The 18,375-nt window shown below is 34.2% G+C and overlaps 3 protein-coding genes across 4 annotated transcripts; 2 read left to right on the plus strand and 1 right to left on the minus strand.

Moving 5' to 3' along the window:
- Window positions 1–92: 92 nt before the first annotated feature.
- On the minus strand, window positions 93–713 carry fbxb-79 (F-box associated domain-containing protein; the record flags this gene model as incomplete). The annotated part of the gene is made up of 1 exon (NM_069699.4): window positions 93–713. The coding sequence occupies one exon, from the start codon at window positions 711–713 to the stop codon at window positions 93–95; it is 621 nt and encodes a 206-aa protein (NP_502100.2).
- Window positions 714–10,531: 9,818 nt separating this feature from the next.
- R07H5.16 (Ovule protein) lies at window positions 10,532–10,992 on the plus strand (the record flags this gene model as incomplete). The annotated part of the gene is made up of 2 exons (NM_001307160.1): window positions 10,532–10,615; window positions 10,909–10,992. 2 exons carry the CDS (start codon window positions 10,532–10,534, stop codon window positions 10,990–10,992), a joined length of 168 nt encoding a protein of 55 aa, NP_001294089.1.
- A 2,977-nt stretch (window positions 10,993–13,969) lies between these two features.
- On the plus strand, window positions 13,970–16,992 carry R07H5.11 (NPH3 domain-containing protein; the record flags this gene model as incomplete). Of its 2 annotated transcripts, NM_001276855.2 has the most annotated exons (3): window positions 13,970–14,271; window positions 14,319–14,468; window positions 16,871–16,992. In NM_001276855.2, exons 1-3 carry the CDS (start codon window positions 14,172–14,174, stop codon window positions 16,990–16,992), a joined length of 372 nt encoding a protein of 123 aa, NP_001263784.1. In that variant the 5' UTR covers window positions 13,970–14,171. The 2 variants fall into 2 exon arrangements, with proteins under 2 accessions (NP_001263784.1, NP_741491.1); NM_171419.7 differs by lacking the exon at window positions 16,871–16,992 and having other exon boundaries at window positions 13,972–14,271; window positions 14,319–14,705.
- Window positions 16,993–18,375: the final 1,383 nt, after the last annotated feature.

Here is an 18,375-nt window from a genome sequence, read left to right on the forward strand (position 1 = left end):
TGAATTAAAGGATAAAATTACAAGAATGAAATCGATTTTTAAAAAAAGTACCAGAAATGCCATACATATTATGATTCCGTGATCAAAACAGTTTAATCCCACACGTACAGTATCGTACTCCAAGCCGGCTCTTCAGGTAGAGTAATAGTGGCGTTGGTTCCATCGATCCTTTGAATATCCAAACCTCCTTCAACTTCAACTTCTTTATCATACCATTTATACGTATCTTGTATAAAAACAAGTTTCCTCTCGACCGGTGCCAATTGATATTTAATACCATTCAAGGCGATTGGGATAAAATCATTTTTATTAAAACTGAGAGGAAACATCATTATTAACTGCTTCAGTTGTTCGTTCGATCCATGAATCCAATGCTTTAGAAATGTACATATATCTTTTGGGGGTACTTGATAACCCATACATATTGTGGAACTATTTGAAGCCAACAAGTCGTTTATCTTCAATGGGATGTACTCCCATATCTTTATAAACGTGAAGTTTGAGACGATAACGGATTGGAATCTTTTGGGCTCTAGAAAATTTTGGATTATATACACTTCTTCAAATTGATGTGAATATAGTTCCAACATTTGTTTATGGAACTCGATGTTTTTAATTGAAAATGAAAGGAATAATTTCCTAATACTGAAATTTTTGAACTGTTCAACGATTGGTTGAATAATCATAGTTGCATTCACAGAAGGATAGTTCATGAAGACCTGATAGATGGAACAATTCAAGAATATGATCTATAAATCTTGTGAGTTGCATTCTTATTATTAATTTCCAATATCCTTCTGAGTCACGCGTGAGAATCTGACCCAAATGAATAAAATCCATTTCGTTTGTTTTTTGTGTATTTCTGTTAGACTCATCAGCAGAAAACCGAAAAATTAATTTTTCAGAAAATTGAAGTTTCTAAGGCAAATTGATATTGACGGCTCCAAATCCACACAGACAAATAGCATATTCATATTCAATGCCACAACACAACGTTTTGCGGCTTTTGAAGTGAAAGATATAATCACGCTGAAAATGAATTATTATTTTACAAATTATAAATAATAAAAACGCATTTCTGCCAAGCAGCCTCTAATAAATGCCGAGTGTACAGACTCCGCCCCTTTTTCGCGTTTTTTTGCGTTTTTTTTTGGCTTGCGAAAAAATGTCCCCTTTTGTTTTCGTTAATAACTCTAGAGCCGTGTGACTTCATGTTCTAATATTTGAAATCCTACTAGAAATATTTTGCCCCACGGTGGAGCAGAAAACGGCACTAAGTTTGGAGCAAAATTGAGCCCAGGACGGCTTTCCCCAGTTTGAAAAAATTTTTTATGGGATTGAACTTTTTTGACGAAGTTTTTCATTGGGCAGAAGAGGTAGATGTCACAAGGTTGAATGAAAGAAGTCGCTCCAGGTGGAATCGTACGAACGTGGACCGTGTGTCCATATAGCGCAGCGTCTTGTACGTCCCTTTCATTTTTCCATGCTGGCCATGAGTCAAGGAGAAGAACGGTTTCCTTCGGCATCGCAGGATCGCACACTGCACTTTCAACCCAATCTCTCATTAAATCTTTGGTCATAATGTGACTGGAGTTGGCACGAACGATGAGGTTGGACGGAGAACAGTGACCTTTTTTGGGAAACTTGCCTCCTTTTTCCTGTAATATATTACTTTTTGAAAAAGTTAAAGTTGAGAAGACTGCAATGAATGATACGCATTTTCTACCTGCAAAACGATGTAGAGTTTTGGAGCGAGCTTTCCCGTCACACTCAACATTGGGAGAATGGTATACGAGTGAGATAAGGCATCTTTTGATTGGACAAGTCTCTCAACACGTTTCACCCCCCTCGGTGCGAGAGTTCTGAAAAGTTTATTTCATAAAAGTTGCTCTTTTCAAGGCAAACCTTTTGCAATATTGCTCCTTCGTGAATCCGCTCTGATCACAGTTGAAAGCTGTATTTGGATCGAGCGTTTGCAGTTCTAGTTTCATATCATCAACATACTTCTTTGCCGCTTCTTCTGTCTTTTCTTTATTTGCGAAACTAGCTTTGGTCACAAAAGTAGTGATATGACGAGATACCAAACCATTTGACTTCTTCCATTTTGCGAGCCAATCGTCTGAAGCCTTGAAATCGTCGATGTGCACAAACTCTTCATTTAGATCAACTGCCATTCGTCGAAGTGTGAGCTTGTCGGCAATTACTCCCATGCTTACATTTCCCATGCCTACAATTCCCATGCTTACACATGTTCCCGTACATACAAATGTTCCCATGCTTACACTCAGTAGTAACAGTGTTCCCATGCGTACAGCTCATTTTTTCTCGTTCCCATGCCTACATTTCCCATGCTTACACGTATTCCCGTACATACAAATTTTCTCATGCGTACACTCGGTAGTAAAAATGCTCCCATGCGTACAATTCAATTTTTGGTGTTCCCATGCATACATTTCCCATGCTTACAGATGTTCCCATACATACAAAAGTGTATTCCCATGCTTACACGGAGCACTTTTTGTGCTCCAAAAGAGCACAAAGTCAATTTTTTTGCTCATTTTCGCAGTATCAATCGTATTTGATAGTTTTAAGTCACATTAATTACAAATTAGAAAAAAAGAGCTAGTTTTGAACTATTAATCGAGAATCATAGAAAAATGAGAATGATTATCTATAGAGTAAAATTTTTTTAGCTCGAAAAAAAATTTTTTTTTTTTGAAAATTTTTTTCTCTCTTTTTTGTAGGAAATCATTCATTTGGTGTTTTCCACAATTTTGGATGTTCATATTGCAGTTTCTGTGCAGTTGTGTGTTTCGCAGTATCTCCGGAACATTCCATTTTTTGTTGCATTTTGTAAGAATTCGGAACTATCTTTTAATTTCTACAAATTTAAAAGTCCATTTCGCGTTGTTTCATGTATCTTAAGACTATTGCTTCAATCTTTCTTTCATAACATTTTTTTTTGTATTTTTCCAACAGCTACACATTTCGTTCTCTTTTCTAATTTCGAATGTCTCTTATGTCTGCGTTACTTTCAATGACTGATTTTCACATTTTCATTGGTTTTTTTTTATTTTCAACAATTTCCGGTTTTTTTGTCATTTTCAACTGAAATCGTGAAAGTCGACGTTTTATACTATTTTCTCAGTTTTATCTTATTTTCTCATTTTTATCAGCTAAGTAATTATAAAATTGCATTATTTTAACAGTTATTCTTTAGTGGGGTCATCCAGAGGGTAAAAATGAATTTTTTACACTTTATATTATTTCTTTTCCACACAAAAGTCTTATCTGAGACACAATTATACGTTTTTAATATGCTCAGATCACTTTTCTATTCTGAGAAGCTGAAAACACAAAAAATTAGAGGGTTCAATTTTTATCGCTTCAGGCCTAAACTTGCACGTTAATAAATTTGTTTGACAAATGGAAAAATTATATGAATGTTAATCTGTTTTGGAAACGCGAACTATACTGTATCTCGTATAAATAATTTGTGTGGAAAAGGCAAAATAATGAGTAAAAACGGTAAAAAATGAGGCAAGAAGAGTAAAAAATGAACTTTTTGTCCCAGACGAATAGGGTGAAAAAAGAAATAGGATAAAAAATGAATTTTTTACCCAGTTGGATAACCCCATAATAGAAAAAAAAACTACAAATAGGAAAATGGTCAGAAAATGAAATCCTAAAGCTTTTTTCCCTAATTTCAGCAGATAAAACGTGCAAAAAATTGTTGCACTTAGAGAAAATAGTATAAAACATGACTTTCAATAACTTTCTCACGATACTTCAAAAGAAAATTGACTAAAAACAACAAAAAATACCGAAAATTGAAGAAAAAGTCGAAAATAATCGAATTATTCCCTCTGAAATTTAAAGGCGCACTGAATTATCAGGTTGTCCCATAAGTTTTTGTACTATTTTTTTTTGAAAAAAATTTATTTCTCTCAAGCGACAAGTAGTACTATTCACACAAGTATTCACCATTAGTGTCCACCACTTGTTGCCATTTACTAGGTAACATCATGATGCCACGGGAGAAGAAATCCGGCGAACGCGATGAGAAGAAAGTGGAGAGTTCAGTTTTGAGATGCTCTTCGTCGTCGAATTGCTTGTCGCGCATGTAGTCACTGAGAGACAAGAACAAATGGTAGTCGGTTGGTGCAAGATCTGGAGAATATGGTGGATGCGGTAAAACAGTCCAACCAAGATCTTGCAGCTTTTGGAAAGTCTTCTTGGCGACATGAGGCCTAGCATTATCGTGAAGAAAATATAGTTTTTCATATTTTCCGTTGGTCTTTTCTGCAACTCGGTCCAATTGGGCACAATAGTAATCAGCAGTGATAGTTTTATTAGTTGGCAACAATTCCCAGTGCACGGGTCCTTGAACACCCCACCAGACACAGATCATAATCTTTTTTGGGTGAAGATCAGGCTTTGGCGTCGGTATTCCTTTCTCACCGATCGGAAGCCATTGACGTTTTCTGGAATGGTTAACATAGAGCACCCACTTCTCATCTCCAGTAACCAGATTGTTCAGCCAATCGAACTTTCGACGAAAAGTTAGAAGTTGAGTACAAACGTTGACCCGAGTGAGCTTCTGTGATGCCGAAAGTTCATGAGGCACCCAAGTTCCAAGTTTTGAAGTAAAACCAAGGCGACCCAAGTGACGTGCAATTGTGCTATGACAACACTCAAGCTTCTCTTCCATTTCACGAAGACTAAGACGAGGCTCTTCCTCCACCAGCTTCACTAGGTCTTCTTCATTTAACTCTACCGGTCGCCCAGAACGTTCTATTTCTTCGAGACTGAAGTCGCCGTTCTTGAACTTTTGAAACCAACTCTTTGCTGTATTATAAGAGAGTGCTCCCTCACCCATCGCACCGCATATGTTTCGTTCCGCTTCCATTGCTGAATGACCAAGACGAAATTCATAAAGAAGAAGCAATCTAACGTCTCGACGTTCAAGTTTGATGATTGTCATCGTGGCAAAGTAGAAATGGATGAAATGAATCTTTTCTGAAAGGGGACGACCCGACCTTGACACGACCTACGATGAAAAAATTTTAAAACTTTCTAGAAGTTTTGGAAAAATATTTGAAAAAAAGTACAAAAACTTACGGGACAACCTGATATTTGCATGCTCGTGGCGAGACATTTCGCTGCGTATCGACTCACTTCACTCAGTGGATACGCAGATCGAGCGCAAATTTTGAAAGAAACGAAGGAATTCATGCAATTTTTTTCATTTTTTTACGATTTTTTCCATTTTTCCGGTAAAATGTATTTTTAAAAATGATTATTGTAGAAAATTCTGATTTGTATTGCTACTTTCGTGATTTTTTGAGTAGGAGAATCGAAATTAGGGTTGTTTTGACTTAAATTGGCTCCAAATGACCAAATTTCGTGTTAAGACGTTTTTAAAATTTCCTAAGAATAAGTTTTGACAGTTTTCTGCTAAAATCTCCAACTTAGCTATGTCGTCAGTATCGCAGCAGTCTAAAGTGTTTGTATTTTGTCATTTTCTTGTTCGTTATTTTTTATCGCACTGTTTTCGTTTATGCATTTTTGTTGGTGGGTGCACAAAGTATGCCCCCATCTGCTAAAAATATACTTTAATTGTTCTAAAAGAACGAAAAAATGTGCCCAAAAATTGATAATTGAATAATCTCAAATTTCGATAGCTGCGTCACTGGCAAGTTGCAACGTTTGATATTTTAGCTTATTTTTGTTCAACCAGGCTTCTCTTTCTCAATTTTAAACCACCTAATTTCAAAAAAAGATTTCGAGACATTGAAATTTGGTCTTTTGAGGACTATCGTGAAAAGTGAATATAATAAAATGATTTAAATTTCAATTATTTAAACTTATTTTTGTTAACTTTATAGTTTTGTTGTTACATAGATTCAAATAAAATGAAACCGGAAAAGTGGAAAAAATGAGTTATTGAAAAAAATTGCAGGAAAAAAGAGAATTTGGAAAGTAGAACTCGACATTGCAACAGACTTAAAACTGAAAAAAACAATGAGCAAAATATTTTATATCTCAATTTTGTCAGCATAGAAATACATAAAAGAAGTGCTTGGCATTTGAATTTTATCAAAATATCTTTTTTTCGAAATTTTTTAAATACCTATATATATTTGATATACTTTTGGAATTCCAGAAACCTTTAAAGCAACCAACAACCTCTATTCAGACGTTTTCTTATCGAATTCTGATCAAAATAGCGAAAATAATACTTTTTTAATGAAAAAAAGATAATCAACATTTGTTCTGTGCTATTTTTTGAAGCAATAGTCTTAAGATACATGAAACAATGCGAAATGGACTTTTAAATTTGTAGAAATTAAAAGATAGTTCCGAATTCTTACAAAATGCAACAAAAAATGGAATGTTCCGGAGATACTGCGAAACACACAACTGCACAGAAACTGCAATATGAACATCCAAAATTGTGGAAAACACCAAATGAATGATTTCCTACAAAATAGAGAGAAAAAAAATTTTCAAAAAAAAAAAATTTTTTTTTCGAGCTAAAAAAATTTTACTCTATAGATAATCATCCCCATTTTTCTATGATTCTCGATTAATAGTTCAAAACTAGCTCTTTTTTTCTAATTTGTAATTAATGTGACTTAAAACTATCAAATACGATTGATACTGCGAAAATGAGCAAAAAAATTGACTTTGTGCTCTTTTGGAGCACAAAAAGTGCTCCGTGTAAGCATGGGAATACACTTTTGTATGTATGGGAACATCTGTAAGCATGGGAAATGTATGCATGGGAACACCAAAAATTGAATTGTACGCATGGGAGCATTTTTACTACTGAGTGTACGCATGGGAAAATTTGTATGTACGGGAATACGTGTAAGCATGGGAAATGTAGGCATGGGAACGAGAAAAAATGAGCTGTACGCATGGGAACACTGTTACTACTGAGTGTAAGCATGGGAACATTTGTATGTACGGGAACATGTGTAAGCATGGGAATTGTAGGCATGGGAAATGTAAGCATGGGAGTAATTGCCGAGCTTGTCGATTTGAACTTCTAAAAAATAAAGCATGCAAATTTAATTTGCAATCAAACACTCACTTGCTTCCATTGTCTCAAAAACTTTTGCTCTCAAAAGTTCTGACAGTTTTGCGAAGCTGGAAGCTCGAGAACAATTGACTTTTTCTAAAACAAATAAATAGTTGTGCACCGAGAATATGGAAAAAGAAAACTGACGATTTCTAGCGAACTTTCGGAGCTTCTTCATATCCTGTTCTGACTTGATAAAACGGTAACGATGCTGTACACTGGACATTGGGCGGAACTTGTTATGTTTTGTATCCATCATAAATTCAATAGCCTTTTCAACCTGTATTGATAACAGTATTACAATTCAAAACATACACATAAGTTGGTAGCATTTATAAAAATACGGTGGCTTTCGAAAACCGTAAAAACGTCTTTCTTTTACAAATTTTTTAGACATAGTTGAAAACTCACAGTCTCCACATCTACTAGATTTCCCGAAAAATTTACTTTGTCCGGAAGAGCATAAGTAGTGGGACCATCATCGTCTGCTGTCCAATTTTCATCCTCTACTATTCCACCGACAATTTCCTCTTCATCCTCACTATACACGATCAGCTCATGAGTTTTTCCATCACGCAATATTCTTCGAACACGTTCGAGAATTTTTTGTTCCTCGCGGCTCATGAAACTTGGATTATATTCATGTCCAAACTCTTCCACCAGTCCTCCAACAATAAGATCAGCACGGAACGGCATTTACCTTTAATTCAATAAGTAAAAACAACAAAAAAACGGTGAAATTACTAAAAAAAAATTCGAACAAAAACGGCGGTTTACACCAATGGCCCTTTCCGTCGGTCACGACCCAGTTTATCGCGAAATACGTTTTAACCATGAGTTTAATAATGAAAATAATCTTTCGGTGGATTTTTTATAGTTATCTGAAAATCTGAAAATTCTATTTTTTTTCATGACTTTGATGATGAAAATTTTAATTTTTTTTGAAATTTTTTTAATTCAAAAAATGTGAGAAAATGTGATGCAAACGTTTATAAGAAACTCAAAAAGGTGGAGAAAGTCAGTAAAAGTAATTTCAATCACACTTTTTACTGTTTTTAAAATACAGTAAAAACTTTTAAAAAAAGCTTTATAACGCAAGGGATCGAACCCACAACCTTCACCACCAGAACCCATCTCGTTACCACTTAACCAACCAACCGATGATTTGCTTACACCACGCGCCTGGTGACAACTATGGTGTCCCGGGCTGATGCCGACCGTTGATTTAGTATACAAATCAACCGATTTTAGACCGAATTTTCAAAACGTCATAACTTTGCTGAAACCCAACCGGGGCAGCTAAATTTTTTGGAGGGATCATCTGGAATACTCTTCTATTGGAATTTCAACATGAGAATCCCAAATCTACGGATCACCTGAAAGACTTCCCTTGTAAGTTCGGAGCAAAATTGAGCCCAGGACGGCTTTCCCCAGTTTGAAAAAATTTTTTGTTGCTCTTTTTACCCCCAAAAAAGCATGTTTTAATTGAATTAAAATTCGGGTTTTGCTCGGTTTTGTTTCAAATTTCTGTGCAAGATACTACTCAGAGAGACTGATTTTTTGAAAAAAAGTTTCAGTTCATAAGTGCAAATGGAAAAAAGTTGTGATAAAACAAAAGGCCAAAAAAAAGACATTTTGCCAAAAAAAAAAATTTTTTTCCGAAAAAGTAGTTTTTCGTCTTTATCTCAAGTTCTACTTCACAGCGCCTCAAATCGGGAGAGTTGTGAAAATCGAGAATTGAAAAGTCCAACGGAGCGCGCTTGCACACTTTTACGGTATTAAATGAATTTCAGACGAAATTTCGCGATTATTCGAGTTTTCAAGATGAAATTTGGAAAAAATAATTGAATATTGGGATTATTATTGCTTTAAAAAAGTTTTAAAAAACATTTTATTGAACAAATTCAAGATTTGGTTGATTTATCATTGATTTTCGAACCGATTAGAACAAGTTAACTCTATGACAAAATTTCTACGCGAAACAAATTTTTTCAAGCCTCAATATGTTTGATTCCAATTTTTAAACTTCAGCTTAATAGAAATAACATGGTTTCAAGTCTTGAAATTGCTCAAAAATGCCCAAATCAACGGAAACTGTTTAGTTGGCAGTTGATCTTCACTAAACCAACACTAAATGTTCAGATCAAATCAAAACTTGTTTTATCATTTGAAAAAACATTTTTGAATCATTGTTTCCCACAAAAAGCAGATGATAAGTAGTATAGCATGATGAGAATCCATATGATTCTTCAAATGCGCATAGCTATAGATACTGTAACTTCAACAACTCCTATCTCCTCAGAGAGGCAAGATATCGAAAAGTGATTAACTAACAAATTGTAGAACATATCAAAAACTATAATAATTAATTAAAATCATGTATTTATCTCTTAAGATGAGGGAGTTAGAGCAGCCAGTAGAATAACAAAAAGTATGCAATACAAATGTAAGTCTAACTCCCCCATCTTGAAAGATAAAAACGTAGGTTAAATTGAATATCATAGTTTTTGATGTGCTCTACATGTTTTTAGTTGATCACTTTTTGATATCTCGCCTCTGCGAGTAGATAGGAGTTGTCGAAGTTGAGGTATCTAGAGCGGTAGAGGGTAGGAAGAACCTGATGGTTCCTTATTAAGGAAAAGAAAGAATAACACGAAACTTGTGAAAAATGTTAATTTGATCATTTATGTGAGTATTTGAGCCATTTTTTAAGGAAAATTGGAGAGCAACACTTACATAAGAAATTTGGCGTGGCATAGATCACTTGGTAGATTGGAACATTGAAATTTGATCAGAACTATTTGTATTTTCAGTGATTTTGATTGATTTGTAGCTCTATTTTAGTGAAATCTTTGATTTCATAAAAGTTTTTTAACTAATTTTGCAAGATTTCCCTTGATAAATGTTGCTTTACTTTTTTATCGATTTCGTTGTAAAGAAAAATCATTTTTCTGTGTTATCAGTCAAATTAATGACTAAAAATCTTTAAAAAGATTCAAACTATTAATAAAAATTCTAAAATTAAACATTTATGCAATAAATTGTTCTAAAATCTATTTTCATTTGCAAAATTCTGTTTTTATTGAAAAAAAATTTCAGATTCGCCGAAATTCAGAGCTCATTTCGAGCTTATTTGAGGAAAAATTTATGTTAAAATGAAGTAAATCGCATCGCGAACAGTCTCTGGGCGGTCCCGGTTGTTGAAAATTGCTTTAAAATCCCTAAAATCCAGCAAAAACGCGATATTTTACTGTTTTGCTATACATTAATTCCAATTCGTGCGACGTCTGCAGCAAATGCGCTCCCGCGCCAAAACCACTTTTTTTAGCTCTTCTCTCCCGATCTGAGGCGCTGTGTACTTCATCTTTTTTGATATTTTTTTGTTTACCCCACGTACAAAAGTACGCTGAACACGATTTCTAACTCAGAATTGGAAAAAGTTCTATGAGTCGGCCGAGCAAGACGAATAAGTGCCAAATTTTGCACACTTCCCCTATTTCGCGAATATACTTTTTCAATCATAACTCGGTCAGTTTTCAATTTTTCTTAGTTTTCCAAAAATTGACGTGTAGGTCTCATCAAGACGCCATCGAGACATATAAAATTTGTAAAAAGTTCAGTGGGAAAATTTTTCAAGAAAAAAATAATTCAAAAATTTAGTACTGGGGGGAGTGGTTTCCTGGGTCTCCTGAACATTTTTTCCACTAAAGTTTTGCGGAATGTATTTTTGATTCATAGTTTTTGATTTTATTTAATGGAAGATGAAGTTTCGTCGCATTAGAAATACTCTGCCAAGAGATATTATTTTTATTAATTTTCAGGCCAAAACTTGTTTTTTTCTATACATCTGTCTGTGTACAAGATATAGCCCTCAACTGTACGTCTCCTTTTTGGGAAATCAATAATGAGTACAATCCTGTAATAAAATTTTCAAAAATTCGTTTTCCCACTGACGTATCAGTAATAAACGGTTTTCGAGCGCCTTTTCTCAAAATGTAATTATTGAAGAAAGCGGAATCGAAAAACGACTCCCTCCAGAAATTTCCCTTCCTTCCTTCCAGTTTGAGCTCTCTCCCGCATGGCCGAGGGGTTAGTGCATATGACGCGTATTGGAAGCGTAGCGAAAAGCGAGCCTCGGACGCATGTGTGAAGCATGCGTGACGCACGAGAGGCGAAAGTGCCTCCCTTTTCGCCACGAATGCATGTAGCATGCGTGAAACACGATTGGCGAAAAAGAAGGAACAATAATCGATACAAATATTTTAGGCAATTTATTTTATTTTTCGCAGGTTATTTTGTAATTCCTCTGTTTTTCATTGTTTTTCCGTTGTGAAAAGTCACGATATTTATCTGGAGTGAACCTAAAAACGAATTTTTGCTGAAAAAAACGATAATTCATTCCAAATTCCGTTCAATGTTCTGTTTTTAATTGTTACTGAAGAAATTAAGGTTTCCACCTTCTCTATCTTCGGAAAATTTTCCGCTGAGTTTTTGTGATTAGATAATTTGAAAGTTTTTCGCTTGAAATTTATTGTATAAAATTCGAATTTAAATCTCGCGCGGAAAGATTTTCATTCTCCGCCGTGTACTTCTCTCGGACAACTCGTGTAATCCTCTCGGACGATTAATTAATTAACATTTCGATATTCATCGATTTTGAATTTTATTCATTTTTTGAAGTGATTTTGCTAGATTTTTTAGAATTTTTATCTTGAAACAGATATTTCGACGTCTGTAAAAACATTTTCCATTGATTTACTGACTGTAACATTTAAAAATAGTCGAAACTTCAGTTGTTTTGCCGATGACTCAGGAAACAGCTTTCGCGTCTAGTTCTAAAGTACGGTATTTTGTTCAGTTTCCCGTTTTTCACTGATAAAACAGTTTAATCATGTTTTAATCTTTCAAATTTTAATAGAAAATTACGTGTAATCCTGTTTAATATATCGTCGGGAGAAAAACCGAGTGCCCCACAGCGCCTCAGATCGGGAGAGAAGAGCTAAAGAAGTGGTTTTGGCGCGGGAGCGCGTTTGCTGCAGACGTCGCACGAATTGGAATTAATGTGTAGCAAAACAGTAAAATATCGCGTTTTTGCTGGATTTTAGGGATTTTAAAGCAATTTTCAACATGCGGGACCGCCCAGAGACTGTTCGCGATGCGATTTACTTCATTTTAATATAAATTATTCCCCAAATAAGCCCGAAATGAGCTCTGAATTTCGGCGAATCTGAAAAATTTTTTTGACCAAAAACAGAATTTTGCAAATAAAAATTGATTTTAGAGCAATTTATTGCATAAATATTCAATTTTAGAATTTTTACTAATAGTTTGAATCTTTTTAAAGAGTTTTAGTCATTAATTTGACTGATAACACAGAAAAATTATTTTTCTTCACAACGAAATCGATAAAAAAGTAAAGCAACATTTATCAAGGGAAATCTTGCAAAATTGGTTAAAAAACTTTTATGAAATCTAAGATTTCACTAGAATAAAGCTACAAATCAATCAAAATCACTAAAAATACAAATAGTTCTGATCAAATTTCAATGTTCCAATCTACCAATGGATCTATGCCACGCCAAATTTCTTATGTAAGTGTTGCTCTCCACTTTTCCTTAAAAAATGGCTCAAATACTCACATAAATAATCAAATTAACATTTTTTACAAGTTTCGTGTTATAATTTCTTTTCCTTAATAAGGAACCATCAGGTTCTTCCTACCCTCTACCGCTCTAGATACCTCAACTTCGACAACTCCTATCTACTCGGAGAGGTGAGATACCAAAAAGTGTTCAACTGAGAACTTGTAGAGCACATCAAAAACTATGATATTCAATTTAACCTACGTTTTTATCTTTCAAGATGGGGGAGTTAGACTTACATTTGTATTGCATACTTTTTGTTATTCTACTGGCTGCTCTAACTCCCTCATCTTAAGAGATAAACACATGATTTTAATTAATTAATATAGTTTTTGATATGTTCTACAATTTCTTAGTTAATCACTTTTTGATATATTGCATCTCTGAGGAGATAGGAGTTGTCGAAGATACAGTATCTATAGCTATGCGCATATGAAGAATCATATGGATTCTCATCATGCTATACTACTTATCATCTGCTTTTTGTGGGAAACAATGATTCAAAGATGTTTTTTCAAATGATCAACCAAGTTGTGATTTGATCTGAACATTTAGTGTTGGTTTAGTGAAGATCAGCTGCCAACTAAACAGTTTCCGTTGATCTGGGCATTTTTGAACAATTTCAAGACGTGAAACCGTGTTATTTCTATCAAGCTGACGTTTAAAAATTGGAATCAAACATATTAATGCTTGAAAAAATTTGTTACGCGTAGAAATTTTGTCATAGAAACCGTGTTATTTCTATCAAGCTGACGTTTAAAAATTGGAATCAAACATATTAATGCTTGAAAAAATTTGTTACGTGTAGAAATTTTGTCATAGAGGTAACTTGTTCTAGTCGGTTCGAAAATCAATGAAAAAGCAGCCAAATCTTGAATTTGTTCAATTAAATGTTTTTAAAACTTTTTAAAGCAATAATAATCCCAATATTTAATTATTTTTTCCAAATTTCATCTTGAAAACTCGAATAATCGCGAAATTTCGTCTGAAACTCATTTAATACCGTAAAAGTGTGCAAGCGCGCTCCGTTGGACTTTCCAATTCTCGATTTTCTTAACTCTCCCGATTTGAGGCGCTGTGTGCCCCCTTTTAACTGAAATTTCAAAATGTTGCGAAATTACGATATATCTTTTATGGAAAAAATTCATCATGCTTTTGAACATTTATTTGATTGAACTTTACGCCTCCTCGTAATTGCATTTTTTTTACTTTGTTGATTCTTACTCAAAATTTATATTTCAGCAAGAACCGCTGGAAAAGCTCAAACGCGCATCAGTTACAAGAATGATTTGACTCTCAACAATACTCAGCTTTTACAACAATTCTTCAAGTAGGATCCCGAACAACTACTGACTCTCGGAGTTTGGCTGAAGGCCCCGGCAAGGCGATGTGGAGTTGAAGATGTATCAAAAGGATCCCTAACTTCATATGCTTGGATTGTGATGCTTATTCACTATCTTCAACAAGTCGAACTAACTCCCGTGTTGACAAATGATCCGTTTGAGGCGGATCATTATTTGGCACAAAGAGTGGATCTGTCAGGTAAGTTATTAGAAACCTTGTTCATTCCATCGCTCTTCATATTGCAGTATACGAATACATTCGATCGTGTATGGAACACTCGAAGAAAGTATTCACGGATCGCCGCATGCGTTCAGAGTCATCTCCCACCACCCATCTCCAACCACACCGGATCATGGTGCTTTCGAGGAATCGCTACGAGTCAATTGGATTACGTGGCAAATTTTTTAAAAATCAAAAAAAATGCTATTCGAAAAATTGTAACCATAAAAAAATTTCCGAGGCTTTTCTTGCAAAATCTGTCACAAATCTAGCATGCCAATATTGAATTCGAGGTTTTAAACATTGCCTTCGAATTTTTGTTTTTCTTCTACTTTTGAAATTGCTCCATCTCTAAAAATTATTAACACTTTTTAAAACTATTTTTTCCCTTTTTCCGTTTCAAATAAATTTTTTTCGATTTTCGATTTTTCTATTTTCACTGAAAAAACATCGAAAAATCGAAATAATATGAAAGCAACGAATTTTACCAGAAATTGCACAGAAACAACTGAGTAAACATGAGACTATAATATTTGATAAAAATTTTCATAATTTTTTTCAACAACTTCAAATATTGATTTATAGAAAAGTGCAAAACTTGTTGTTACTCCATGTTCAGAACACGATTAGTAGAACTGGTATTTTGTAAAACCAGTTCACTTGTTAAGCGTATATCTCTGAAAAAAAATTTCTATGACAAAATGACAAAATGAAATTTCGTTTTTTAACCTTGTACGTTTTCTATCAAAAATTTTCTGACCGAGATATAAATATTACAATAGGAACACAATTTAAACATGAAGTTACACACTTCAAGCAGTTTTATATCAGTCAGCAATTTTTTGGTGGAAAGCTTTTCACTACAAAGTTGTTCTGAGAACTACCAAATTTTAGATGGTCATTTTGTTATAGAAATTTTTTGCACGGAGATATAGGCTGATCTGATTTTACATCATACCAGTTCTAACATACCAACGTTTTTTATATGAATCAAGGGTGGGCGGCAATTGCCGTTCGGCAAATTGCCGATTTGCCGGAATATTTCAATTCCGGCAATTTGCCGATTTGCCGGAATATGAACTCGTGTTCTGAACATTAGATCTGGACTAACATCAAATTTTGCACTTCTCTTTAACATCTGATCAATATTTGAGAAATTTCTAAAAAACAACTTTTTCGAAAGTTTTGCACGGTATTTTTTTCTCAAAAAATCGGAAAAGTTATTTCAAAAATTATCAAATATTCATCAGATTTTGTAGAAATATGTTTACATTGTTGTTGCTACAAAATTTCTTGTCAAATTCGTTGCGTTCGATATAGTATGAACCAAAATGGCAACCAAAAAAAGGTGCCATTTTTCGATTTTCGATGTTTTTCAGAAAAAAAATCTGAAAAAATTTACTTTATCTCGACCTTAACACTACTTTATCTCGACCAACAAATGTTTTTATAAGAAACACTCAACTACAAAATTGCACTTTAGATTAAAATGAACAACTTTATAGTTGATCACATAGTCATGAAAAATTTTTCCACGGAGATATAGGTATCCGAAGTGAATTCGTTTTTTTGAACTTAGGGGTTCTACTAGACCTCAGGTTTTCGTCTGAAATCGTGTGAAGAACATTGAGACTAAAAACAACCAAACAAAAATTGCACTTTTCTAAAAGATCTAATCAAAATTTAAAAAGTTTTCAAAAAAAATTTCTAAAAAAATTTTGAAAAAATTTTGTGAGGGACCCTTTGAATTTTTTGTCAAAAATCGGAAAAAAAAATTTCAAAAATAATTAAATATTCATCAGATATAAATATGTTTACTTTAATGTTTTTGCATCAACAAGCATAATTGTGTCTTTATTCAAACTGATTTATGAAGACAATTTATTTAATCCTTTTATCATAAAAAATTTTTGAATATTTTTTACAGATTTTATAGCAAAATATAACTAAAAAGTACTGAAAAAAAAGTTTGTCACCTGGAAACTTTGGAGACTTTGTCTCCTCAAAGTTTGTCATCTCGGAGACCGGGCTTTTTTTTTAATCTAATTTTGTTTATATTGATGAGAAAAATATAATATTTTCCACAAAAAAGAAGAACAAAGACCAACATTTTATGCTAATTTTTGAAAGATCGAAAATTTTTTCGAAATATTGGAAAATCGAATACAAATTTCCATTTTTTCAAAAATCAAAACATCCCAATTTTTTCGTTTTCGATTTTCTGCAAACATCGAAAAACCGACACCCTTGGTAGGAACTGGCAAAATTGTGTTGCTCTATAAAGTTAAGCAGTTTTTAAAAAAATAGTGGGGAAAGTGTTGAAAACTACTCCTCTAAGAAACAAAAAAATTTTTGAAAAATTGAACGCGGGAAATTAGATAAAAATGCCGTTGAAAAATAAGACAGCAAGTGCACTCCGCCTAACTGTTTTGGAAGTTTCGGGAGGCAAAACTCGCCAACGTTGACAAGTAGTGATGTGTATTTAAGTTAGCTGTTATATTATTTGAAAAATACAAATCAATTTCAAAAAACCAGAAAAAATCGTAAGGAATACATATTTCTTAAATTTCTTTTTCAGGTTTCCCGAAATTCATCAATCGATTCTTGGCAACATCAGACGGATCAGAGCGAGCCGTGAGGCGAACAAAGGAGAATATCAATTTTATGTTTTTTTTAATCTATTCAGCAATACAATTTTAATATTCAATGGTTTTTTTTTCGATTTTTTACCAGCCCGGATGCAATATTTGAAAGGTTCGCAACGCACGCGTGAGGCACGCTTCCTTCGCAACGCACGCGTGAAGCATGCTTGTTTTCGCCACGCGCGCCTGACGCATGCGTGACGCGCGTCTTCGCTTGGTCCTCTCAGACGCGTGAGCGAAGCGTGTGAGGCGCGCCACGCATGCGCGGCGAATCACCTGTGTAGTTGGTTCAATTCTACCAAGTGATAAATTTTTTTGTTTTTTGTGAGTAATCGGGATTCGAATAGAAATACTCGATTTTATACAAAATATGGGTTCGTCTCCCCTAATATAAAGCCTCCTTAAACTTCAATCAATCATAACTGAGCTTTAACTGATTCATCGGGTGCATCTGTCTTTGGTCAAACCGAACTCAAAAATTAAGAAGACTCCCATTGACCTACTGAAATTTTCACAAACCCTCTAACAGGTTCGAGGCGAAACCGAGAATCTACGCCCGGCAACGGGACTCGCCTTACACCCCCTACAACTGGCGGGCCCGCAGGGCCCGCTAGTCACTTACACATCCAAAAAATCCATTGTACGAAGTATATTACGTAGTGGTTTAGAAGGTAATCGAAGAATTGGAAAACCGGCAATTGCGAGTGTAATTTTATGGAATGAATGAATGGTAGTCTTAGTGAGCTAGCTGACGTGACATTATCGATCGAATAGACAGTAATGCGCTCTGCGTTCCACATTGTTGTCATCATTACTCCACTACATACATCTAATTTATCGGCATGTACAATCCTAATAAAGTAGGTAATAAAGTAAATAAAGTAGGTGTAAGTATTTATTTTGAAACCATGTCATAAAATGATTTAGGCGCAGTTTCATACATTTTCAGACACTGATAGACTTATAAAATCTTGAAGAAAAAAGTTGCAGTCGGGGCAATCGACCACGAGACCTTCTAAATATCACCCCAAACCGCCCCGCCAGTCAACCAATATTATTAATTGGTTTCAAGGTGTATCATCAATATTCTTCGGAAAAAACATGAACAACGTAACAATTGTAAATGAAACATTCCTAATGATATATTACGAGACATGTTCGAAAAACAAGAGTCTGCAGAGATACTTTTTTTTTGAATCAACTTCATTTTGCATAAATTCGTTTATTGATAAGTTTGTAAAATGTCAAGAAGTTCTTTGGAATGTACATTCCGCGATGTAATAATGGTACATTAATAATATAGTTTGACTAGGACTTCTACTGAAACACAATAGGTGAAGTGCCGTCACTGGGGAAATTGAAAAAAAAAACCTATTTTGTAGTTCTAAAAGCCCAAATATCATAGTAAAACTTTTCAAAATTATTTTTAAATTCATGTTTT

This window comes from Caenorhabditis elegans, chromosome IV, assembly GCF_000002985.6.
Source record: "Caenorhabditis elegans chromosome IV".
Taxonomy (NCBI): Eukaryota; Metazoa; Nematoda; class Chromadorea; order Rhabditida; family Rhabditidae; genus Caenorhabditis; species Caenorhabditis elegans.